Below are 27830 nucleotides of genomic sequence, written 5' to 3'. Positions count from 1 at the left end.
TTTAAATAAATGTCAAGCACTGGAGTTTTTCTTGCCCTTTATTTGATGTAAAAACAGGCAAATGCTCAAACCTCACACGTACATGAAGAGATCAGACAGGATATTTAGTGGCACTGTGAATTTGTGTTTTCATTTTTTTTAAAACAAATCATCTGGTAAAAAAAAAAAAAAAACAAAAAAAAAAAAGTTAAGAAACATAAAAATTCCCTTCATTGAGGAATTCATCCACCTAGCACATACATTTGTAGTATTATTGTCTGACCACTTTCGTTTTCCAAGTCAAAAGAAAAGACGGCAATGATGACAGGAAGTGGCATAGCACGTAAACAGGAAGTAATGCTAAGTGAGCCAAATGACAGGCCGCCGGCGATGACATCACAAGGAAAGTGCCGATGACATCATATATTCAAGGCCGCAGGTGGCGTCACGGGTAAAACAGGTGAAGTAGAAGATTTGTAGTTAAAATGTCTCTAGTGCAATTTACACGTTATACAAAAGATTAAAGAAAAATGTCCAAGAAATTAAAAAAAAAAAAAAAAAAAAAAAGCGAGGACGCATAGAAAGTGTCCCAATGCATCTGTCACGGTCACAGTGCGTTGTCCGTGGTAATAATCTCCAGTGCAAATACTTCCAAAATATGAGTTCTGCAGGAATAAGACAGGACAAACCTCATAAAAGGGACTCAAACGTGCCGCACAGCAAACCTCCCTGAGAGTACCAGAATCCGACCGCGTCTGGAGAATTGACCCCCAGCGCCAGCCGTAGTGTCCATTTTTCAGAGGGAGGCCATTTATTTCTGTGCATAGTCCGGGCATGGCCCCCAGTAGATCCAGCTCCAGCCCTTACAGTGATTTCAGGCGGTCAGCAACTTAGTGGAACCTGTCTATATCAGGAGGGGTCAGCGCCTCAACATTCATCCTCCTGGTACATGGTCTCGTCCAGCTCCTGAGATTCCAGGTGCTCCAGTCGGTCTGTCCTGCCACTCATTATTTCATCTGGTGTTTTCATGAACCTGCCAAGGAAGGGAATGGGATTTAATAAGAATGTTCCAGAAGTTTTTAGATAATAAAGAAAGAGGAACATCAAAAAGAAGTTTTTTTTATTTGCTTTTGTGACCCTAAAATTAACAAGCACTGTACACAGAGAGAGGGGGGGGGGGGCACCCCACTATGTCCTCCTCCATAGGGAATGATAGCGGTTGTCTCCGATTGATCGTTTAGTGATCCAACACTGTGGACTGTTAAACAATGTCGGGTGATGATAGCTTGTACTAGTTAGGTTGCAGCAGCACAGCCTGTCCTATCATATTCTGTCCTTGGGTGACAACACTGCTTCCATTCAGATACAGTGAGAAAGTGTAGCCACCCTGGTTTGTTAAAGGCAGTATGGCTAGATGAAAATAAAAGTAAAAAAAGCCCAGAAAAGGGAACTTAATTCAGACACAACTTTTAAATACTGGAAAGCTGCAGTATGTCTCTATCCAAAAGCCTGTAATTTTGACACATATGGTAAACTGGATGGGCATGATTGTGATTAGGATTTGATAGCACACAGGTTGTAGTGTCGCAGGCTCTTGTGTGTACATGTAGACGTGTGTGTGTTTATTGTGGGCAGAGCAAGGTACAAGAAGGCCAGCAGACGTCTGGCAGCGGCAATGCTGTTTGTTACCTGAACAGTAACCTTTGTCCTGGCTCTTTGCGGATTATGTTTAATTTGTAGTAATGGCGGAGCGCCCGTGACATTTTCTCATACGTCATGTTCGTCCTGTTCTGTTGAGAGAAAGCATATAGGATCGACGAACAAAAAAAATACATAAAAGGATCTTATTAATTAGTATCAATAAGATAACTGCTTTCCATTCCACATTGGCATTACATGTTTTCCTGTATGTAATAGTTTGCAAAGGAAAGTAAAAGGTGAGTTTGTGAGGGGGTATATAGCCACCCTTAAAAAAATGGCAGAATATGCAAGGTTCAAGGTAAAATAAATAGTTAAAAATAAATAAATACAAACATCTTGGTGACATTATCTGTAGAAAAGATGTACTGGATTATTATCCCTGTAGTAAAGGCGGGTACATATGAGAATTAGGATGCCGTGTAAGGAAAGAACTATTTTTGGTAAAAGCCTGCTGCATGCAGATAAACCGATCGCTGTAAAGGAAACATCAGGATTAGGTCTCAGATACCTTATGATTACCCCACAGTCTTGCCAGGCCGTTGGGGTCCATGATTCGGAAGACCATTGACTCCTTATCTTCCCAGCGGATGAAGTTCTCGTATCTGGTGTCAGACAAGAGCTGGTACACATAATCCCAGAGCAGCCGGCAGTCTGAAGAAAAAAAAAAATAGCACAAATTGTTTACATGCTGGGGATTTGTCACAGCAATCTATTTTCTTGGAAATGGAAAAAAGTTATATGTGCAATGATTTCATATACACTGTACTATACACCCCCTTCCATCATTACAGGGCCAAACATTTGGTTGTTTTTAAAGCTTTTGCAAAGTTTTAGATATGACTGGTAAACTGCAAGATGTGATTATTTTGTGATTGGGTCTAGATCCTTATTACCACATCTTAAAAGCATTGATAATCTTTCCCAAGAACAATAGCCATGTTTAAATAGAACAAAACATGAACAGAAACAGAAAGGAAAAAATAAAATACTAGTACATTTTAAAATAGGTATAGTAAAGGAGCAAAAGGTAAAAACTCTATAAACTCTATTCTATTCTATTCTAAATTCTATTGTAGCAATTGTTTTTCTTTTGACCCCCCAGGATGTCTCCCTTTCACAAAAAGGTACTCACCGGCTATTCTCCCTATAGGCATAGTCTGTTCCTCAGGTGGAGACATGGATACCATCACATGATTGATGTAACCCATCTCCTCGCGGTGCGACAGATTTATAGGCTTCCCTTCTCTCTGCTGGCCTTCTTCCATGCTCAGTCGGGGTGGTTTGAACTCTACAGCATGGCGTGGGTTGAGAAGCAGAGGGTGCATGATGGGGCTGGGCATAAGCTGAATCACCCGAGGGTTTTCCTGTCGTGGGCTGTTGGATTTTGGCTGCGTTTCAGAGGGGCAGTGATTGGCTTCAGCCGGTGACACAGATAAAGGGTAGTTTTCATGATTGTGGTGGTTGGTTTCACTTTGCATTCTGTGGAGACGTTCCGCAGGGGAGGGCCGACGTAAGTTGCTTTCCAGTGGTGAGCGTAGTGGGCGGGACTCAGGATCTGGTGAAGCATGGTGGTTGGTGGAGAGTGGGGATAGGGGTCGATGTCGCAGCTCTATAGTCGGGGTGTTCTGTGGAAGGACTTCAGAGGAGGCCCTTGGTGGAGGTCGATGTTGAATATGGTCTAAAAAGAAGTCAGGACAATAAGACACCATCTTCTGACAAATTGTCATCAGTACAACATACAACTGTGTCTTCTGCCCATAATTTTGTGTTTTAAAGTGTGCATATTTATTACCCAATAAAATCTGCACTGACAAAAAACTTTATAGATGCAGCCCATGCAGAGCCGGCAAAGGTTAACCTCGCCTGCCTGCTCCCCATTCCCAATGGCTCCTTTGCTAATCCCTACAATAAACCGGTGATATTTAGCAACATAGAGGTAAACACAGTGCAGACAAGCAAGGCAGGGGGTGGCAAACATGGTATAGCTCCTGAATCAAGTAAAAGTTTGGATAAACAGGCAGCAGGATCTTTCAGTATTTACTCCTCCCCGGTTGCAGTGTGCTGTTATTTTTTTTCTTTAACCCGATTTTGTCTCAAAAACTTTTGTCTCAGCTCTTTTTACCATTTCAGATATTTTCTGCATGTGCTCTTCTGGATACTTACCATCATGGTGGTTGTGGCCGATCATTAACTCTGTCTTGCCATGAAGGGAGTTTCCAGTGTGAAAAACAGATCGGTGCACTACTCGTGGTTTCCTATGACGCAGAATTTGCTGCAGGACCTCATACAAGACGTCACCTGTGGAGAAAAGTCTTTGAATTACCTTACAGTGTATATAATTGGTATGAAGCCATACACGGTGCCTACATACTACAAAGTATGCAATGTAAGACTCTAAGAAACTCATTTCATCCGTCACTCCCTCCACTTTAAACAATATATTGATTTAATGCTGGCCATGGATAAACAGATACTTTATCAGATCTTCATTTTCTCCCAGCACCTTCTTATGCAAAGACACCCTAAGGGCTCATTTACACTTAGGCTACGTACACAAGTGCAATGGTTCTCGTCCGATAATCGTCTCAGGGCTGATATCAGATGGGAATCTGGCGTGTGTACAATGCTAGTCATCTGAACAACCAGTCTGGCGGATCTAAGGGCGATGGACCAGGAACCATCGTAATGAAAGTGAAGGGGAGAGGGCACAGTGGGGTGCTGCCCCGTCGTCCTTCCCTCTCCATTGAGCAGAACGGTGCTGTATGTCACGGTGGGGTCTTTTGTCATTGGAAAGGATCGTGAAAGATTCTTTCCAAGGACAATTATTGCACAGGAGTACATAGCCTTAGAAATATATTTATATTTACACACCTGCAAATTTAGTTGGCTTTGTAAAGTTTTGAATGTTTACCATGAAAAAACAGTGATGTGAGTTAAGATGACTATGTAAGGTACAATGTATGAAAAAGGGCAATTTTGGAGAGCAAGTCTTAGGCTTAGATGATTATCACCCGAGATGAATGGTTGTGTTTGTCTCGGTTCATTATTATGTATTGTGGTGTGTTGCAACACATCTGCATTAATTATTGTGTTTATATGGGGGTATTGACCATAAAGATTACCGCAACACACAGAACATCTTTTCAAGTACATAATATTGACCACAATGCACAGGTGTGAACAGGCGGGGGATTGGATTGAGGATGAATTGCAAGGGAATAAATTACGGAAGGGTTAGACCCTTTGTCCAACTTTTTATTGATGTGTGTGTCCCCAGTGGGGAAATTCATTCGTTTTATGTCCTGTGATAATTGTCACTAAAACATGAAAGTGAGGGTAAACCCAACAGATGTCATCAAAGCAATAGGTAAGGGAAAAAATGTACAATGGGGACACCTATTGTAGGCACAAAGCACTGGAATGAAAATTACGTTCAGATGCAAAAGGTTTCTTTTTTATTTTCTGTTGTGCCATCTACAGCATAAAGCAAAAAGCAAAGGGGCAATTTTTTTTTGGCTGGGCAAACACAGAAAGTGCATGAGGTCCTTAAATCTGTAGGGTCGATGAGCTTGGTATATACCGGGAAAGTGATGCTCACATCTGCAACTTTCCTTACCTGAGTGCGGACATCGGTATCGGAAGTCTTCCTTTGTAAGAAGGAGCAGAGCCTTCCCGTTCATCTCAAAGGAGTTATTCTCAATGGAGCGGAGGGAGAATTCATTCTCTGCCCAGTGCAGCCACTGAGATACATCTTCCCGAGACCAGTGTGAGGGAGGGAGATCTAAACATCAAAAGAACAAAAGAAACAAAAGAAAACAAAATTATATCAGCATCAAAAAAATATCAACATGTCCAATGTGAAATATATGAAATTCTGTACAGCCATGAGTATAACAGAAATTCTGCTTTTCTCTGTAGAAAGGCTGTGCCAACTTGTTTGGGCTTCACCCAGTGCCACCTACTTCCTGAGCTGAGATGCCACAATTATGTAAATCCTGGTTCCTGTTCAGTTTTTAGCTGTGTTTAGAAATATATTACATTGGTCAGATACTGCCGCAGCCTTTCCCCCTATTATTATTATACAGTATTTATATACCGCCATCATATTACGCAGCGCTCTACAAAGTCCATAGTTGTGTCACTAACTGTTCCTCAAAGAAGCTCACAATCTAAAATACCTACCATAGTCATATGTCATTACCATAGTCTAAGGTCAATTTTTGGGGGTGGCCAATTAACCTCACTTCATGTTTTTGGGATGTGGGAGGAAACCAGAGTACCCAGGGGAAACCCACTCAAACAAAGGGTGAACCTGCAAAGTCCATGCAGATACTGTCCTGGCTGAAAGTCGAACCTTGGACCTAGCGCTGCAAACCCCTGAGCCATTCTGATGCATTCTGAGGAAGAACAAAGTTAGGAAATGCTTCCTCCCTCCTGCAGCGGACTAATTTAATTTTCTCAGTCTAAGTTTAAGGCTGCGTACACAGGTCCAATGGTTCTCATCCTATAATCAGGTCAGGGCCGATATTGGACGAGAATCTGGTGTGTGCACAGCGCCCGTCGTCCGAACGACCGCCCTAGCGGATCCATGTGTGATGAACGATCCTAATGGTAGTAAAGGGGTACAGTGCTCAGCGGGGTGCCGCTCCATTGTTCTCCCCCTCCCCTCTCCATAGAGCAGAACAGCGCTGTATGTACAGCACTCATTCATGCATCGTGCAGTCCCATCTTTCACAATCCTTTCCAACGACAAATATTGCACGTGTGTATGTAGCTTAAGTCACTGGAGTTAGGATTAAGGACCCTTTGAATGCCTAAAGGTGGTGCTTTTCTAAAAAGTTGTTCTGCTGCTGTAAAAATTGTGACATGTCAAGAATGTGTTCCTGTAGTGGTGTAAATGTTACTGTGTTATTGGCAATTTAGGTTTTAATAATGATCTTTTTGTGATAGGAAGTAACAGACTAACTGTTTTAGTTATTAAATGAAGAATGTTGTGTTTAGAAAGCTTAGGGCCAGGCCTGCTTGGTGACTGGATACACCCAGATAAATGTATTCGCACTGTGGATACAGAAATACTCAGTGACTGGCACATTACTCTAGAGGAAATAAGAGAAAACATTTCTAACAGATATGAAAGAAATTCAAGATGGTAACTTTATTATTTATTATATTGATCTGATCTGCAGATTATAAATACCTTGCATGTAACAATTCAATAAACGTTAACTTTGTTACTCAGCAGCCACGTTTAATCTATTGTCAGCAGCAATGATCATCTTGTCTCATTTTATCCAGCACTGCAGCTAACAATAATTAAAATAAAAAAATTGTCAAAATATCTATTTATGTACCAACAAAGAAACAGAGCTGTGAGTGATAGTTTATCCACATAATGCCACTTCTTTATTTTTGGTACAGCAGACCTTGAAAAGTTGGTTTCTACTTTTAGATCAACTTTTACCTCCCTAGAAAAAAATCTGCGGTAAGAGCTAATATGTACATAAACTTCAAAACCACATCCACACAATTCAATATACTATAAAGTGTATAAAGATGTAATGTTCATTGGGCTGGACTTCAGTAAAGTTTGTAGTTTTTTTTGCCATGCACAAAAATATCATATGTGCTACATTCTTGTTGGAGCCTATGTCCATTATTATATGTACGTGTATGTACAGTCATTCCGCCTACCTGATTGACAACTACTAGAATAGAAAAAGACTGCACTGTTTGTAATCACACTTAAATTATTATTACTAGTCAGTATTTATATAGCGCCATCATATTATGCAGCGCTGTCTACAGTCATGTCACTAGCTGTCCCTCAAAGAGCTCACAATCTAATGTCCCTACCATAGTCATATGTCATTTATTCAGTCTATGGTAAATTTTTGGGGGAGCCAAATAACTTAACTACACGTTTTTGTAGGGAGGAAACAAGAGTACCCAGAGGAAACCCACACAAACACGCCGATTACCTGCAAACACCATGCAGATAGTGTCCTGGGCTAACCACTAAGCCACTGTGCTGCCTAAATTATGATTGGCGGGGTCCCTAAATTTTAGGTCTTATGTACACAACAAAGCAAGATCTGCAAATGTTACATGTTGCATTGTTGTATATTGTATTTATTATCTATAGTCTACAATCTATGGAAATACATTGGGTTTATTTATAAAACATCGGGCCTGATCCAGTCTTCTGTGATTGCATGCACTACGGTGCCATTCATTGTGGAGGTAGTGCAGCCAAATTATAGAATGCCGCAACAGCAACAAATAGAAATGTCTTGCATTAGTTAAGAAAAAGCCATATTTTTTGAAGGAAGTATGAGGTATGTTCAGCAGCATTTACAAAAAAAATGGCCTTGTAGAAGTACCATGCCTGAGCTGCCCTGCTATTTAATGTTAAGCAGATTTTAGCTTACATTGTCACACAAGCTTCCAATAAATTGACCCATGTGCTGACCCGCGAAGCAAAGGGATGGTTTGCCGTTGTCTCTATCAGGAATTAAATCAATGATGTGAGGCTGATAGTAGTTCATGTGCATGTAGACAGGAAGAGGCTGGAAAGGATCAGAAGTACTAAGAAGGGGATGAACACAAAACTGGAAACAGGGACACTATTGTCACCTTATATTAGGAAGTTCCTGAACAAGGACCTTTAGGGCAGGATCACAAGGGATTATTTAATGCAAAGATAAAGGACATGGTATATATTAGGAGGCCTTAGTGATTGGGTTTATGTCTACTGTAAGGTGGTGATTGCGGCCTTTGGCTCTGCAGGCACATCTGTGCACACAACACACATTTACAGATACAATTCACTAAAATGTATTCTGCAGTCTCCATTTTTAAAGCTTTTAAAAGGGGAACTTTTAAGCTCTATACAATCTCCAAATATTTGCATATAAGAAAGTTTCAATATCATTTTGAAAGAGAAGAAAAAAAGTTTCTATGGGAAATAAATTGAGGTCTCCATACTGCTGACGATCTAAAACAATATAATAAAAAATTGGGGGCTGTGTGAGTACCCTCTACTTCTCAGCATAGGCAGACACAGGCACACAAAGCACACCTACTAACCATGGAATAGTCACAATAGTTACGAAACTAAAATTTTGCACGTGATTGAAGAAAGTGACTGATCGCATGTTAACCAAACACTAACCAAACCTCATCTTGGATTAAATGGGTAAGAATTTGCATTTCTTTGAAGTTTTTATTGTCATCCAAAACAGAAAAATATGGCTGGAGTTGAATTTAATTAACGTCATTTATAACAAAACATTTTTAATTCAGAAGGGAAAAAATGGGAGGTGGAATAAACACACAAGGGTCCAATTAAAAAAGTTTTTACCCAATATTCACCCAACTTTTACAAAATTCTCAAACTGGATTCAATTAGAAAGAAACCATGAACCATGCGTAAAAGGTTGACGAACACATTTTTAAAATTGAAAGGACCGTGGATCCTGCATTGTATTGGAGAATGTTGGAGGGTCATGACTAACTTTACAATTAGGAGAGTGACCCCCTGCAAGTGAAATCATTTTTGGCTCAGAGGTGGACCCTGTATAGACATCTGATGGATATAAGCAAATTGTCTCTCTCACAATAAATTCTGTGTTACGGAGAAGAGGGAAGGGGGAGAGCACTCTGCTCCCTTCTATAGGAGTGACCAGTGGTTGTTCCCAATTGGTCGTTTATCAATCCACCAGGACAGATGATGAACGTCAGAGGACTGCTGTACACGTCCAATTTTTACTATCTGAGACATCTTCAGGTTTAAAATTCAGCAACATGTCCTATATTTATGCTCCGCATCAGCATATTAAACGGTGTCCCATAAATGAGCCCTTTACTTAAACACCAATGTTTTAGTAAATAAGAACCTAAATAGGAGTTTTAAAGTTAAACAAAACCCTGATCCAGGACATACAGTTGGCTTCAATACCACCCCACCCACACAGTTGTAGATTAAAAAGTTAAGAAGTAAAAAAAAAAAAAAAGTTTCCTATTAAATTGTGCAACTCCCCTTGCTGGAGAATTCCCCTTTCTCCGAAAGCTCAGCTGCAAGACGTTCCGGATACAACGTCTGGATGTTTTGCAGATGACAGTTTAGAATCAGCAGCGTGGGCTTACTACGTATGACTGGGGCCCAATACCAGCCGGGACTTGCTACTCGCACAGCATCGGCTTACAGCAACAAAAACTGCTCATGTTAAAAAAAGAGCATGAACCCTTATAATGTACAACTTTGTAAAAGTGTTTACAAAGATGTTTTAAACAAAAGTAAATCATTCATATCAATGAGGCTTCTGGAGCATTTATGGGCATTTTAAAGCGGACCTAAACTCAAAATGTTTTCTACATAAAAGAATTGACATGGCTGGAGGCTCTGGGCGATCTCGGGCATGCGGAGAAGGTGAATTTTCTTCACTAAGAGAAAAAGATGTCGATCGCACGCAGTGAGATCGGCGCTCTTATTTTTCCCCTTTATAGTGGGCTACATCACCCGATCTCGCACCTGCATTGTGCAAAATCAGGTGATGTAGCAAGAATAAGGAAGACTAAAGAAGACACCACCCGGCTTGGAGGAACAAAGGAGAATTCCAGGTCAGTGCAGGACCAGATTGAGGAAAAGTCCAGCCTCATTGAGGGATCGTCTTTAGTTTCACTTATTTTTGAGCTTCTTGGGCATTTGGGGGGTTGTTTTAACACCATCCAAACATTGGGTTCTCTTTACAGCTCTAAAAGAAAACACTATGATGTAGACAGGCCCATTGGAATAAATGAGAATTAAGAAAAGCAAAGCCCTCCACTGCTGAAGTCCTTCATAGAATTCTAGTGATCTTTTCTATATTCTTATTCAGAAACACCTTTAACATTTGAAAACCATCCATGTTCTTCAGAAAGACTTTGCCTGGGCTGAGATGATGTAATCAGTGTCCTGCAGGCAGGAGGAAGCATTTCCTCAGTCTCCTACCTCCCCCCAGTAATAAGACTGCAACATTGTAACAAAGCTTGATGTTGCACCAGGGGCCATTTCAAATATTCCAGAATATTATACCTGTTTCATCTCCACCTAGAAAGTAGATGGTTACCCTTGGATGATGGCTGAACAAAGAAGCACCATCCTTTTGGAGAGAATAGCAAATGATCAAAGGGAACACTGTGATCTCTGCAAAAAGGTAATACATTTTATTACTCAGAATAATACGCTTAACATAGTGAACAAACGTGATGCTAGGTAACCTCACCTTTAAATACTTTGATGACCTATTGCTAGTTATGGCACAGATGCATGTGGGTTGTGGTAAGGCAGCCTGTTTATTTGTGGTTGTGGTAATGCACGTACTACGGTGCATAGGTGTGAATGGGTCTTGCATCACTGATCCACATAAAGTGTGGCTTTACTCTGCCTAGATTTCTTTTATGACTGGTTTACATGAACAAATGCACTCTCCCTCCTATTGTGTGATACTTCCCCCACCTCCTAGATTGTAAGCTCTTCAGGGCAGGGTCCTCTCCTCCTCCTTTGTCACTGTCTGTTGTTTGCAACCTCTATTTATTGTACAGCGCTGCGTAATATGTTGGCGCTATATAAGTCCTGTTTAATAATAAAATAATAATAATATCTTCCAAAACTGGAAACACCCAGGTCTGATAATTGGATACATAAGCAGCCAATTGTCAGTCATGGATATTACCACTGAAACAGAAGGAGTAAAGAATTGTTTAAGCTTTGAAAACATCCAACACAAACACTTTAAAGAGTCTGACGTGAAGCAACAGTTGTTGAATATCAGTTTAGATCTTAACTGACATATCTGCTGTATAAACATGCAAACTTTGCTTTACAGAGAGCATGTGCCAATGTTGTGTTTAGGGAAATCACTCAGACATATTGGTGGCGTATCAAGAGGGGAAAAAATAGTAACTGTTACAATAGGATGACCGCTGTACATTGACCAGAAATATACAATAGCCAACAGACGTCACCCAAACAAGGTATAAAACAGAAGGACGGATAGGGCAACGGTCATCCCATGTCTATATAGGATGGATTATGGGGTACTGGGACATATGGCCAATCAGAATGATGAACTCTTGGAATTTTTCAGTTCATCTGTTTTTATGTGTAAAACTTTTCTTTCTAGAAACTACTACACAATTCTGCCTATTTTTTATAGACCTGCAATAGTTATATTCCTTTTCTATCCTTTCCATGCATGCAATGAGTGTTCCCGTTTTGCTCCCCTTTAAGCCAACACTGGAGATGTCCAATATAAGCTTTACCTTCAAATGCTACAGCGTTCTCAACGTTTCCCATTCCAAAAAGACACCTTCACAAGAATGGAGGCTGTAACAGCATGAAAAGGGGAAGAGGTTCCATTCTAATGACCATGGGTTTGAATGTCTAACAAGCTAAGAACTCTGATGATCAGGTGTCCACAAACGTATTGGCCATATATTGTGTCTATAAACAGATAATCACCAAGGGAAAATGATGGAGGAAACATTTGGAAATAAGTGTTTATAAGCAATTTAAGTATTTTGGATTCTTCTAATCTTACCTTAGGAGTGTTTGAGGGCATTTTACAAGCATTTTCATTGACTGTTATACAAAAGACTGTATCTAAATCCATTAAAAAAAAAAAGATATAAGATATATTTTGCTACATGTGCGAAAGCGAAAAGTGGAACAAAACTCTGCATTTTGAAACCACTCAGTGCGTCCTTATCAGGGTTCTGTGGAACCCCAGGGTTTCTCCAAGAGGTTGCTAGGGGTCCCTAGAACACTGAGAAATTGCACAGGAGACATTTTTCCTAATGACAACCACACAAATGTACTGTGAGCTGTCAGTATAGTAATTATACTAAGAGTTCCCTGAAGACCTAAAAGTTATTTCAAGGGTTTCCCATGTTAAAAAAAGGTCTGGTATAAACTATATTTGTATTATCAGTAATTAGGTGTCACCTTCACTTCTGATGCCTGTCCTTGTTTGAACACCCAACCTTTTAGACAATTCTTTATATCACATATAATATAGTGTGTTTTGCATATAATAACACAACGCTGTATTACTTAAGGTCAAGGCAAGGAAGCCACAATACGAAAAAACAAGCAACTGCTGAATGTTCACTGGAAATTCCCCGGCTCTACGCCCTGTCCTGAACGGCATTTTCACCAATTCTGGCCTTTTTGTGACATAACCTTGAGCAGACCAGGTAAAAGTTTAAGGTGATGGTACTTACGCAGGTGCGCTGGCAGCCTGACGGGCTCCTCTTCCATCCTGTAAGCTCGTGGCCCTGGGACATGGAGAGGGGAGGGGGATGGCGTGGCACAGTTGTGCCTCGGGCTCTCCGGGGGTGAGTAGGAAATCTGCTCCTGCTGCAACATGCAAGAAAGAAGAGAGAGAGGAATATCAGAACTATTGTACCATGAGAAACACTGCAAAACAGTCAATCTGTATAAAACCCAGGAAAACAAAACTTTTTTTTTTTTGCATTTTCTCCATTATAAGGAAAAAAAAATAAATTTAAAAAACAAATGTAAAGCCCATTTGAAATAGTGTGGGGGATAGTAAAACCTTAATCATGTATTATTTTCCCTGCAACAGAAGGAAATGTATTAAACCATTGAGGAAATCTCTGCAAACTGAGCATAACTTCAACCAGTCAGAAAGATTTCATTGTAAAAGGCGTCCCCAGTGAAAGATTTCCCTCTCTGCTCTGGTGACATCTCAGTAATGGATTTGCTTTAACTTTCTGTCCTAATTAAAATAGTAACCAGAACAGAAAGGGTAAAAACTGTTGGTGTGCTCACTGGGCACAATAAAAACTTTTCCTCAAACTTTTTCCTATCTTAGACAAACGTATTAATAACATTAGTACAATGGTGTCCACATCACTTTAAATCCTAAATCCACAATTGCTAATATGGCCTTCAGAATCTATAAACTGCTTAGCGTGCAAGGCCAGAAAAAAAAACTCCCAGCTAAGGGAAGTGAATACTTATTGGATGATAGTGAATTACAGTAATTTTTTCCCTGACCTTAGCAATCATCTGTTATACATATAACAAGAATAAAATAAATGCACCGCATAACCTTCTCTGTTCTTTTGGATTAAGTTTGAAATAATTATTCAAGTTTGCAATAATTCCAGCAAATAATTCAAACCCCGGTCAGGCTTAGATCATCATCCGTGTCCCCACTAGGGAAATTCGCCTTTTACTTCCTGACTCAGAGTAACAACAACTTCTCTTAATAAAACACCTCCTTTTTCTGTTCCCACAGATTTCCTTCCCAGATCCTTCCCTATTCTCTCCTAAATGAACAAATATAAACTTGGCAACAAATAAAAGTTTTTTTTATTGCAGAAACATTAATAAAACAAATTAATAAAAACCTATGAAGAAAACTTTATTTGTGCATTTTAAGCCAGTGGCCCAAAACAAGGAAGTAGCTGGTGAGATCAGGAACATTCAGGACAGATTTTTTTTAATCTGCATCCTTTATTAAAATATTCCCTGGTGACTCTACCATGGAGATTCTTGTTCAGACACTTCCTGAGTGACTTTATTCTCATTTAGGTCTCCCAGTTATCTCCAGCTTTGTCACCCCATTAATGCACCCTGGTGAAGACTACAAGCAGACAATGACACATATTGCTAAGGTGTGCACACCGTCATTACGGAAAACCGGTCCAGAGCAGAGATGTGCGGCCAAGTCTGGATGAAGTGCATTAAAAAGGAAGTAGCTGAAAGCAGCTGGAGGGGATCAACAGATGTGCAAAAAGAATCGAGAGAAAAGAAGAAACAAAACCATACACAGAATGGGGTCTATTTATAAAGCAGTGAATCTGAATTCCCTAAAACATTCCCTGGTCTTCCTGGCAGTAATTGATTCTGCACCAGGGAATGTCAGATCCATCGCTTTATAAAAAAGACCCAGTGTTCTCCCCAGCCCCATTTACCAGGGCGCTCCACCCGGCACTTTTCAGTAACCACCCGGCTGTTTTTGGGTGGTTACTGAATAGCTGGGTCACAATACAGGGGCTGCCACCCACCTACAATTTCTTCCCACCCGGCTTAAAGAAAATTCTGGGTTAAACACTGAAGACCTCAATAACAATTGTTGATGATACCAAATAAAAGGTCATCGAGTTGCATTTACATGTACTGTAATCAATTTTAGATAATTGATACCCTGTAAAAAAAAAAAAAGTGTTGACTACGAATAAATGCCACACCTTGGCGGATCTCATCGGCCCAACAATTACCAGATACATTAATTTAAGTTTAATGACTAAGTTCTGCAAAAAGAGTCAACGCAAAGAAAACAAAAACTACCCCCCAATAATGTCACCATCTGGGAAGAAGCACCCATTACGATCTCAGAAATCAGAATTCCCCCGACTGGTCAGACCTCATTAGGGGTTAAAGGATTGTTTATAATTGGGGGCGATGTACTATAAAAAGGTGGCAGCCCTTCAGAATTCATTTATAACCCACTCCTGGCATCCCAGCATCGCGACAGCTGCTGCCAGCGTGTTTCTTTATATAGCGTCCTGTTTGCCTGTCGCCATGCCCCAACCTTGTCTGATATCTGCCCCTACCCTTGGCACTTTAACTCTTCCTAAGCCGTCCCCATCCTACTAGTCCTTGAGAAAACAAAAAAGTTTAATAAAAAAAAAAAGTTTGGAAGTTAACCCTTTCATTCTTAAATTGGCCCTCCACACCGGTTTTCAGTTACCTGTCCGCTGGCTTACCCCTTTCCTCCATCTGTCTGAGAGCCTCTGCATGTCCTGCTATCTGTCCCTGGCTTCTGGTTTTCCCTTCTCCTTCCTGTCACCCCGGCCGCCGCTCGTTTCCTGGTGACCCTCCCACCTCTAAGGGCTCACCCTGCGCCGTGTCTGTTCACTTCCCTCTGGAAACCGTCTCTTCTCTCTGTGTGCCGTCTCTTCTTCCTCCTCTGCTTCTCTCTTGCAACAGGAGCGTCTTAACCCCCTCGCCGCCGCTGAACTTCCCCCCTCCGATTCCAGGCAGCTGTCCCTTCCGGGCGCGGAGGGGTTAACGCGTTTCCATACATCTGGGAGAGTCCGTGCATCTTTCAGGGCTTTGGATCCGGCCCAGGTGAGAGCGGAAGTGGAGAAACCGACCAAACCGGTCAGACGGATTGTGAATCAACGTGGAAAAGCCAGAGTAACCTCTGGAGAGTGACGGCAAACAAGCTTGGCGCTGGCACCTGTGATCTCAGGTAGACGGAAGCTGACATGGGAGAACTGAACAAAAAACACAAAGCCGGGGACGATGGACTTCTTACCATACCCACAGCCATTAGAAAAGTCAACTGGATGAAAACTTGCTGTGCACAATCAATCAAACAATTTAAATCTTTATATTTCCCTTTTAATCATTTCTTGCATCTCTATGCATTCATCTCCTGAAACTTCTTCGTAATCACTTCCCATCTATATCACTACAATACATGGTATTTCTTACCATTTGCTGCACCACAAATGGCTGCACACTTTTATTAACAATCCCCTTTCACATAAATTAGAGCATAAATCAGCATTGGCATAATTTCACTTTCTTGCCATAAATAAAATCAAGAGTTGCGTCACATGTGACCTAAAGTCTAGGCAGCCCAAAACACATGACCATGGCTGCCAGGAGCATTGTGGGTCACATTGGCGGACAACGTTTAATTGCAAAAGATAGCTGCCTGTCTAACCATTGTACTAAGCAGGAAGCAGGGTCTGCAAATGTAGAGAACAGCTATGGCCTATAGATATCCAGAGGTTATGAGTATCTGACATCCCTGGGTGTCATTGCTGGAAGATTGTCCAGCTCAGAGACCAATGCACCCAATAGTGAAAGTATTGCACCTTTAATAATGGGAAGGCACAGGGGTTTGGTATTATTGTGCTGCAGCACTTCCTGGCCAGATCCTGCAGAGATCCCACCAGTTTTCATCCAATAAATGCCCCAACTAACCTCCTCACTACTTTTATTGACCAGTCATTGGATAATGGACAAACCTACAGCTTACAACACACATGTATCAAACTCCCATATAGCAGTCCAGGAAGGTGTCTAACACTGTCCCAGCATTTAAATTTTAAGGATAGGTGCTACAGGCAGCATGTCCTCAAACGGATTTGGATATCATAGAACACCAAACAAAAAGATCGTCATCTTCAATTCAAAGATTTCCACCTGCAATGCTCTTAATTGCCACTAGATGTCCTCAGATTGATTTTCAGCAATATTCAAACCCACTTTCTATGAGCCCAGGTTTTTCCAGAGCCCACCCCGAGCCTCTGACAAGAGATATAACACAGCGTTAAGCTCATGTCTTTGTTTCCTTTCACTATTATCCTTGTCAGCATATGAACTGCATTGTTGATGACAACTTAAATGGGATAGGTTTTATTTTTGCATGAGGCTTTGCATTGAGCACTTTCCAAAAGCAACAAGTTGGCCGCATGGTTGTTGGTTGAAGATGTGCACCAAGGCATGATGCAAATCTGGTTACCCGTGGTGCAGTTTGCCTTTTCCAGGTGCACTGCAGGTATTCCCTTAGCAGCACAGTTTCACACCGCAGATGTGAAGGTCGGGGTGAAGGTTAAAGTAAGTGTCAGAGGCAGCAGTAGATTTAGGTAAGTGACCACGGGATGATGAACTATTCAGGTGAATGCAAGAAGCACCTTCATATCTTCTGTAGACTAAACCTAATAATACCCCAAATCTATCCCCTCCAAGCCTTGTACAGACTCTAGATCTCAGTCCACCTCAGCCTAAAATGTTAGCTCACAGAGCATTAGGCATTCATACTGTGAAAGAATACTCTAACTTTTGTTTAGTTTTTTTGAACATATAAAAATTTAACCCTGAGAAGTGCGGACAAATTATACCTATATGGATTCCCTAAAGAGATGATCTAGTGAGATATTCTGCATTTACAAACACATAGCATCCGATTCTGCCCCAGGCACTCTGGGGAAATTCCCCCAACAAACAGGAACTGTTTTGTTTTGTTTTTCCTCCATGCAAACTGACCTATAGAATTCACCTGTGATGATCCTCCTCCACCATACACCGGGGTGAGCAAAGTTCAAAAAATTCCAACAGCAAAATCTGCACCAAAAACCATGCGGGAGACCCGCGAGTTGGATTTCAGAGAGATTGGACTTGTGAAGGGTAGATGCAGGCCGAACTTACTTTCCTGCTTACAGTACCCATCTAACCCCAACACATGTATATTGGGGTGGCCATAGGGTGATACATAGTGTGTTGCTGCACTAGGGCCCCAGAACTAACAGGGTGGCCCGCAGTGGACACAATTCAGTTCAGCAGGGGAACCCCAAGTCACTTTTGCACAGGGAAACACTATTGGCTATGTCCACCATTGCATGTATAGAATGTCTAATGATCACCCATCATTGGCTTACAGGAATCTGTCTAAAATTTAGTTTTAGTTTGCCATGATGATCTATTCCAGGTCTATTAAATTTGACAACATCCTGCAGCAAAAACTTCCCAGGTGAATTGTACAGCAAGTTGTTGCATGATTTTAGTTGATTGTTTATGGTGCATTGAATGCAATGGGAGAGAAATTTTCCTGATGGGGTCTATACCACAAGTAGAGAAATCGTTCAGCCAAATATTTGATTACTTCTCCATCTCCTGAACACTACGACTTACGACGATGTTCATCCTCTAAGTGCAGGCACCTTTTTATTTCGGTTTTGCATACAGAGAAGGAAGAATAAAAAATAGATATGTATTTCATATATTGTAAAGCTTTCCAACTCTGTCTGGGACCCTCACTGCCTGCCCCTACAACACCCATATGAGAAATAGGAGGATAGGAGTCACTAGGCCAAAAGGCACAGATAGCAATAAAAGAACAATCAAGTTTAAACTGTACTAACAAAATTCTTTTTCTGTTTCCACATGTCAGAGAATTCTCCAAATGTCCTACAAAGCAACCAGCAAAATCGGAATATGTCACATTTCCAAAAATGGAAGAAGGGGGTTGGGATTAGTAAAAAAGTAAAGAGAAAAAGAAAGTTCAGTCCATATGTTGATTTTCTATCTTTTCCATCCCTTCTATCTTCTAGGGATGGTCAGGTTTTCTCTTGTGTATGCAACGTGAAATGGGCACAGCAGGAAAGATTAAGCCTGGCATACCTAAACAGTGTGCCTATTATTTGGGAAAGTCCCGCACGGTTGGCAAGGAACATATAGAATTACCTTATAATCCTCTGTACGCCTGCCAAAACAAGATCACTGATCCTCAATACAAAACGATGAGGCCTTATACGAACAAAGGCACCCCAGATACAAACCGCCCCACCAGAGGTACTCTCAGTGTCACCAGAAGTGGACAATTCAGTTGCTTTACAAGTTGTCATAAATAAATTCCTGACGTCACAATATGCAGCAGTAGTAGTATCAAAAAAAAAAAAAAAAAAATCCACAAAAAAAAAAAAAAAAAAATCCACCTACTATCATTAAAAACCATCCTCAGCAATTCTGCCTGGGCTGGTATGATATTATCGGTCTGCTGCAGGCAGGATAAGCCATATCCTTAGTTTCCTCTCTGCACAGGGATCAGGCTGCAACATTGCAACTTTGTAGCACAAGGTGAGAGGCTGCAGACATTTCTGAACAAAACCTGCATAGTCACCATGATTTTCATGACTGTCATTTCTAAACTGGCATCATGGAATGGATAGAGACCCTGGATGATGCTTGAATATCCTGGACGTATTACAGTTACATACTATTTATAAAGTTTGAAACAAATACTTTGCATTTTCTATACAGCTCAAGGTAATACCAAAATGATATTCTCTCAACCTGCTTCCCCTACAATTAGGATTGAAATATTCTTCATTTTGCCTGTTGAATAGAATGTGGCATCCTGGACAAGGTTCTCAGGTTTACTGCACCAGGTGTCTAGTGATAGTGAGCACCAGAGCGCTCTACATCTTCCACACAATGGGATTACATTATGAATCCCTATGAAGGGGAGGGAACAGAAACCAAACACATACACACAATCAAACAACACTTCCTGTCCCCCAGTGACAAAACACAATTAGGACACAATGCATCACAAAGGAATGAGTAGGGCAGCTTTCTCCACTCTCCCTTTCACTTCCTGGGCAATCAGCAGAGCGTTGGTGGATCATGTGCCAATTCCCAACAGAATAGCAGCTGCAGAGAAAAAAGCCAAGAGGGCCAGCAGAGAAATTCTTTAAAGGACAGCAGCTGCAGCCTAACACTACAAATGGTTGCACTGAAAAGATCACTACTGCTCAACCTTCCCACACCGAACCTTTTAGGCAAGTGCACCATTGTCCCACCTATCCCCACTCCTTGTGTTATCCCGGGGCAGTGCGCTCATCGTTCCTGCTAATGATGAGCAACTTGAGTGCCAAATTCAGGTTTACCAAAATTGACTTTGATTTTTGGTGTTGCAGAGGTATTCTGGTTTTACAGTCACCATGCCATGCAGTTTGTAAGCAGCGGCTGTGATATCTGTTGTTTATGCAGCAAGTTCACTATGGCTGCTAATAAAGCCAAGGTAATGTAATCAGTAGTTCCACCTCTAACCACCAACTAGTGGGAACGCTGACTGTGGTTTACCTTAGGAATGGGGTGAGCTTGTAAGGAACAATCACAGTGATTCATTTTTAGGTTACCTGGTCTTTTACATAGTTAGTTGGATCACCCAGGTTCTCCCATGATAGTCAATATTCTTCAGTCTTGGAAAACTTTGATAAATCAGACCCAATGTCTTTGCATTTCTGGATATAGCCAGCAATAGATCACTTTGTTTTTTTAAACGGAAAAGCATTCAAACAGAATGTATAAAACAAACATCACATATCACAACAATATATAACAATATAAAAGTAGGAAAACACATATGCAAAAAAAATTCTTCAGTGGTATGTCATATTGCACGGTGCAGAAAAAGTAAAACAACAAGCAATAGATCACTTAATTGTTGTTTCAGAACTGCAAAAAAATCTGGATATAGACTCACTTCACCACAAGAAGATAAAAGTTAAAAATTAAATAAAACATGCAAGTACACATTGATATATATATATATATATATATATATATATAATGTAAAGCAAAGTGCTGTATTGCCAAATTGGTTCTACATTAATCTATCTTGATCTGCAGACTAACAATCAATGCAAACTCCTTTTTGCCTAGTTCTGTATTAATATTATTATTAAACAGGATTTATATAGCACCAACATATTATGCAGCACTGTACATTAAATAGTTGTGTATGCAGTGAAACAAATTCTATATAAAGTATTATTTCCTGACTTATAACTATAATGGTTATAACTTATAAATCTTATTTTGTTGCAAACCAATGCACATACAACTCTTGGTCATAAACTCTATGTTCATTTCTCTTTTTTTCCCCAACTTCTTGAATATGGTGTGAAATATCCACAGCCTTTTGCTCACTGTCAAAGCTTGGCACATTATTTTAACTGTTTTGCAATGTACATATTTCAAAATCACTGTATGATTCCATTTCCTTATAACCACAGCTTTGGGTGTAGGGACCATTTAAAAAAATGGACACTTGTTTGTAGGGCGCAGTAGGAAATCTTCATGACATCTCCATTTACAAACAAAAAACACACAAAGCAACTAACCACTACAATGTTAGAAAAGCAAAAACAGACTACTTCACCCTTGCAATGTCTTCCCCCACTAACCCCCCATGGCTTGATAAATATTTGCTGAAAGGAAATAGGATTGATAGCCATCAGCCATGTGACCAGGCGTTTACAAAACAGCGCATACCAGTTTGGTTATTAAGTAGGATGGAATGAGATTTGGGGAGATAGGAAAAGGATTTGCCGCCTCCTAAGACCAGGCATAGATCTGAAATGCTAAATCTTTACAATCGGCTTGGGGTAAAAGGACAAGGACTTATTGCCAGAGATACAACAATGACGTTACAGGGCCCTTCCCACCACAACGCTATTCACGCACTCAGCACGTCATTCTTGGCCCATAAAGATAGCCAGCGGTGAACACATGGAGAGGACTCCTACATAGCACCATTTATTATTTTGTAGAGAAGGGCATTAACCCTTATCAGGTTTTTATTGTTGTTTGTGTACCTGCTGGAGAAGTTCATTTTCTTTATTTGTTTTGGTGACCATACAGGTATTCCGGTTTCCTCCCAGTTAGGTTAATTGGCTTCCCAAAAAAACTGACCTTAGACTGTATAATGACATGACTAGGGTAGGGACATTAGATTGTGAGCCCCTATGTTGGACAGCTAGTGACATGATTATGGACTTTGTACAGCCCTACATAATATGTTGGGCCTATATAAATACTGGATAATAATATTAATAATAACAGGAATGAAAAGCATTTAGCAATAGGGACACCTGTGAGAACTCTCACCTATTACACACCTCTGGTACTGGAAGTGAAAAAAACTGTAACCCTTTTTATCAGAAAAAAGAAATTGTGGTCAATTGTGATTTACAGTGAATGTATATGTCCTTACGGGCTCTGAAGGTGCAGTTGCTTAGATTTTCTAGAAATAAATAGCCCCATAATATACACATATAATGTATTTGGCATTATATAAACACACAATATTATTCATATTAATAAAAAACAGAATTTTACAGCCTCATGCAATAGGGAATTTTGCAGTTTTACTACTCAAACTGGAAATACCCCGCAACTTCAATGACAGTAAATTTTATTTTATTACACACGCAGAAGATGCCCCCTTGACCCTTACTTCTTAAAAAGGAAATGGCGATTTAAAAAAATCCCTAAGCTGGATTTGCACATGTGTATATCCACTTCTCCCCCAACTCCAATACCCTGAGATCTGTCTTCCCTTCTTATTTCATTGGAATCACTGTCTAATCTTCCAGAACTTCCTCCTTACTATGCTACCCTCTGTCTCCATTATTATTAAACAAGATTTATATAGCGCCAACATATTATGCAGCGCTGTACATTAAATAGGGGTTGCAAATGACAGACAGATATAGACAGTGACACAGGAGGAGAGGACCCTGCACCGAAGAGCTTACAATCTCCATCTTTCTTTTACACATGTTGAGATTTTATTTGCCTTTGAAGCTGCAGCTTGCCATTAAGTGCTGCTTATGGCATATTGAAGTCAAATCTGATCAAGAATATATCAAAAGCCTTTTTTGCTCCCAGTTTTAATGTAGTAACACAATATCAGGTTTGTACTGACAGGGAGGTGATCAGCAAAGCTCGATCATTGTGCAGAATTATTAAACAGGTAACAGAGGAAGAAAACAGAAATAAATAATATGACTATCCCTAGTACATATTTTATAAATAGTGTGTGTCTATCTTTATTTTATGGTTTTTAATCATCAATAATATTTTTAAAATAAAATAATAACATCTCCAGGCAACATAAATAAATAGATTTGTAAGAGCACAAAACTGCTCATGCAGCAATTCCAGAGTCGTTTTATTTCATTAACAAAGTTCAGTCACATTCCTGAATTATTCATCTCTGCATTTGCTTCTCAGGTAGGAACACAGGAATGGGCTATCTACCTTTGTGTAACCTTTTGTATGGCGACATGGAAGACTGATAAGATGCCGCTAATCAGCGGCTAAATACAACCAAATAGCCACCATAACCTCTTGTCTGTACTCTGAGCTACAAATACAATTCCTGATACCCCTATAAAGTATTGATCTCTAACTTACACTGTTTTATGGATCGATAAAAATCCCATTCACACATATCTGTCCTGGTGCATTGTTATTGCTGCCAACATACCAGCCCACAGTCACAGGGAGAACATGGTATGGCTGGCAGAAGGACCCAGCCCAGCACACCACTCTCACAGAACTACATTTACTGCACCTACTAGGAAGTGTAATCTATGGAAAATAATACCTGTAAAATTGTTTATTAAACCAACATGACAGTAATACGATTGCAGGAGTTTTTCCTATTATCTTATGCACACACAAGGTTTACCCAAGTCAGCTCCAGACTTCTCTGTACCTATAATTCTACACTATTGAAATGCTCTGCTGGAGGACTCCGCTCCTTCCTCCTATTCCCCTCCATTGAAATACTCTGCTCTGCTGGAGGACTCTGCTCCCTCCTTGAATTCTCTTCACCTGAAATACTCTGCTCCTTTTCTTATCTAACTCGATCTCCTGAGATTCTCTGTTCCTTCCTCTTACTTTTCTCTCTAGAAATACTCTAAACTTCTGGAGGACTTTGCCCCTTCCTCCAATTTTCCTCTCCTGAAATACTCTGTTCTGCTGGAGGAATCTGCTCCCTCCTCCTGGAACTCTCCTCTCCAAAAATACTCTGCTCAATCTATTATCTAACTCCAATATCCTAAAATTCTCTATATCTATCTCTGCTCGCTGGAAATACTTTGCACTTTTGGAGTACTCTCCTCCTTCTATTTTCTAACTCCAATCTCCTGAAATACTCTGCTCTGCTGGAGGACTCTGCCCCTTCCTCTAAGTCTCCTCTATTGAAATACTCTGCTCCGATTGAGGACTTTGCTCTTTCCTTTTATTCTCCTCTCCTAAAATCCTCTGCTCCTTCTATTATCTAACTCAAATATTCTGAAATTCTCTGCTCCTTCCTATATCTAACGCTGCTCCCTGGAAATACTTTGCACTTTTGGAGTACTCTGCTCCTTTCTCCAACTCTCCCCTACTGAAATACTCAGCTCCTTCAATTTCTAACTCGAATCTCCCGAAATTCTCTTCTCCTTCCTCTATCCAACTCTGCTCTCTGGAATTAAGCTGAACTTCTGTAGGACTCTGTTTCTTTCTCCAACTCTCCACTCCTGAAAAAAATCTGCTCTTCCCTTTATCTAACTCTCCTGAAATACTCTGCACTTCCAGAGGACTCTGCTCCTTTCTCTAACCAACTCTTCTCTACTGAAGGACTTTGTTCCTTCCTCTATCTAACTCCTCTTTACTGAAATATTCTGCACTACTGGAGGACTCTGCTCCTTCCTATGTCTAACTCTTCTCTCATATAGTATTTTACACTGATAGAGGACTCTGCTCCTTTCTCCAACTCTCCTTTCCGTAAATACTCTGCTGGAAGACTCTGCTGCTTCCTTCATCTAACTGAAATACTCTGCACTACTGTAGGACTCTGCTCCTTTCCTCTCCTATAGTATTCTGCACTGTATGAGGCTTCTCTTTTGCAACACAAAGAGGCTAAAAGTTGTAAAGAGATTTACATGAAGACACAAAAGGAATTCATGGAGAGGTTAGGAACTGAGCAGACACGGCCCAGCATGGTCTTTCTCCGGGAAACAATAGCAATCCATGTTGCCAAACAATAAACCAAAGGTTGCAAATGCTGATGGAGGACATTGGAGAAGAAAGGGACCTGTCTGCACCAATTTACAAAATATGGAGTAGTGTTATGGATGACCAGTAAGAGAGATAAATCTATTGGCGGGACAGGCCATACAAAGACAATGATCAGATCCTGAGACCTGCACGTCTACCAAACAGCACCAGACTTTAGGCAGATTCTGCAGTAACATCATATTTACTAATAATAAATTAATCATTTCCTTTGCCAATGCTGGCAGAGACTATTGGTTCACTGGACCAAATTACTGCTATTTTACCCCTCCAAGATCCAGGAAGATAAAATATAAAAGCTGCAGCAGAGATAGCCGAACTTTCTTCTCAGGATTTCTAAAAATCTAACCAAAAACAGGAAGCAGAAAAAGCCCCAAAATTTTAAATTTGTCACCAGATTTAACTTATTAATTGCCAGAAGGGCCATCAAAGCACATAGACCCTGATATAACTCGATATAACATGGATAAATAATAAAACATATTTCACAGCACTGCCATAAATGCAGAACAATATATAAAACTATAAAATGCTAAAAACAAACAATGTCTTTAATTTGAAAAGAAACACAGATTGCTAGCTTCTAGTTTCATTTCCTCCTTCCACAGCCGCCTGCAACTTCCCCGAGCAACTAACCAGCAATAACATGTCACAGTATTTCCCAATCCCACCTCCAGGGCCTCTGCCAGTCTTAAAGATGGCGGAAACTGGCACTGAGGGCTTTGCTTAACCCACTAACTGCCAACTGACACAGTCCAATTCCTTCACTGATGAGTAAGGAAATATCAATTATAAAGCATCAACCCAGAGTAGTGGTGGGGTCCTAAATTATATATATTATTCATGGCTCCATGAACTCTACACATCCCCACCTAACTCCAAAAAAAAATAAATAAAGAGCACCTGTCATGTTCAATTCCCACCAGGGTTCTATGTGCTGGGAATCTGCCTATTCCCACCGTGTGATTGCATTCATTTCCACCAAGTGGAATATATTCCCAATATTATCCCACAAGATAATAAACAAATCTAAAGATCTGACCAAAACTACAATGAAACATTAGAGTGTAAGCTCCTCCGGTGCAGAGATTGAAGTGACTGGTTTAGTGCTCTCTGTACTACACTACAGAATATGTCAGAGCGATATAATTATATATTATTAGTGTGTGACCATGTTGGGGGCATTAGTGTGTCAGCGCCTCTGGTCCATAGACTGATGTACCTGCCTCAGTGTTCTCTGTACAGCGCTACAGAATCAGTCAGAGCTATATAACTATCTAAAAATATTAGTATGTATGGGATGGGATATTAGAATGTAAGCTCCAGCTCCTCTGGTACAGAGAAAGAAATTAAGGTTTAGTATTCTCTGTACTGCACTACAGAATATGTCAGAACCAAAAATATCATAATAAAATGCCAACAACAGTGTGTGCCAGGGGTGGTATACCAATGTGCTGTGCTACATAGACTGACAGGACCAGTTCTCTGTACATCGCTACAGTATCTGTCAGAGCTATATACTTCTCTAATAGTGTATAACTGTGATGGGATAGAAGAGTGTAAGCTCCTATTCTACAGACTGGTGCGAACGTACAGCTCTGCGGTATAGGTCAGCACTATATAAATAAATATTAGTAATAGTATGGGTGTAAATGTAAAAAGGATATTAGAGTGTAAGCTCCTTTGCTGCAGACTGGTGTGACCGTACAGCTCTGCGGTATAAGTCAGCACTATATAAACTAACGATAATAGTATAAGTGTAATAAGGATATTAATGCGTAAGCTCCTTTGCTGCAGACTGGTGTACAGCACAGTGGTATAGGTCAGCACTATATAAATATTAGTAATAGTAAAAATGTGAGTGTGATGGGGTTTTAGAGTGTAAGCTCCTTTTCTGCAGACTGTGTAATCGTACAGCACTGCAGTATAGGTCAGCACTATATAAATAAATATTAGTAATAGTATAGGTCTAAGTGTAATAAGGACATTAGAGTGTAAGCTCCTTTGCTACAGACAGGTGTGACCGTACAGCACTGCGGCATAAGTCAGCACTATATAAATGAACGATAATAGTAATAGTATAGGTATAAGGGTAATAAGGACATTAGAGTGTAAGCTCCTTAGCTGCAGATTGTGTGATCGTACAGCACTGCGGTATAGGTCAGCACTATATAAATAAATATCAGTAATAGTAAAAGTGTGAGTATGATAAGGATATTGGAGTGTAAGCTCCTTTGCTGCAGATTGTGTGATGGTACAGCACTGCGGTATAGGTCAGCACTATATACATGTAGTACAATCCCCAGGACAATTGAACCCTTCCCTCCCCAGGGCAGTCCCTTCCCTCTGATCCCCTCCATAAGTTTGTTGGTAAATATTTCCATAGAAAAGAATAGAAAGCAGCAGAAAGTTTGAGATGATCCCAGACACACAACATTAGTCCTGGCTGTGTATTGTTGTGGCAGAGCCCAGGATCACACACACACATCAGTCTGCTCTCACCTTTATGTTGAAGTGTGCAGCACACATGGCAGCGCTCAGTGTCGCCCCCCAGGCTGGGGATTGGGGGGTGCAGTCTCCCCCAGACTCCAGAAGTTAGCAGCAGTGGCAGCACATGGTGGGGGAGGGGTGTTTCCAGGAAGCCAGGGTCCCCCCCTCTCTCTCTTCCTCCCTCATTGATGTCAGTGTGGAGAGTCCACTCCTGACA

The 27830-nt window shown here is 40.6% G+C and overlaps 1 protein-coding gene across 4 annotated transcripts; it reads right to left on the bottom strand.

Moving 5' to 3' along the window:
• Positions 1-20: 20 nt before the first annotated feature.
• On the bottom strand, positions 21-27830 carry ETV6 (ETS variant transcription factor 6). Of its 4 annotated transcripts, none has more exons than XM_072399959.1 (8): positions 27626-27830; positions 12943-13078; positions 5297-5461; positions 3844-3978; positions 2813-3358; positions 2189-2331; positions 1669-1769; positions 21-1012 (listed from the first exon to the last, which is right to left on the bottom strand). In XM_072399959.1, exons 1-8 carry the CDS (start codon positions 27650-27652, stop codon positions 907-909), a joined length of 1359 nt encoding a protein of 452 aa, XP_072256060.1. In that variant the 5' UTR covers positions 27653-27830; the 3' UTR covers positions 21-906. The 4 variants fall into 4 exon arrangements, with proteins under 4 accessions (XP_072256060.1, XP_072256062.1, XP_072256058.1 ...); XM_072399961.1 differs by lacking the exon at positions 27626-27830 and adding an exon at positions 15592-15613; XM_072399957.1 differs by lacking the exon at positions 27626-27830 and adding an exon at positions 15460-15580.

The sequence above is a fragment of the Pyxicephalus adspersus genome, chromosome 2, assembly GCF_032062135.1.
Source record: "Pyxicephalus adspersus chromosome 2, UCB_Pads_2.0, whole genome shotgun sequence".
NCBI lineage: Eukaryota > Metazoa > Chordata > Amphibia > Anura > Pyxicephalidae > Pyxicephalus > Pyxicephalus adspersus.
Note: the sequence above shows the minus strand (reverse complement) of the source record. Positions and strands in the feature narration are given on the sequence as shown.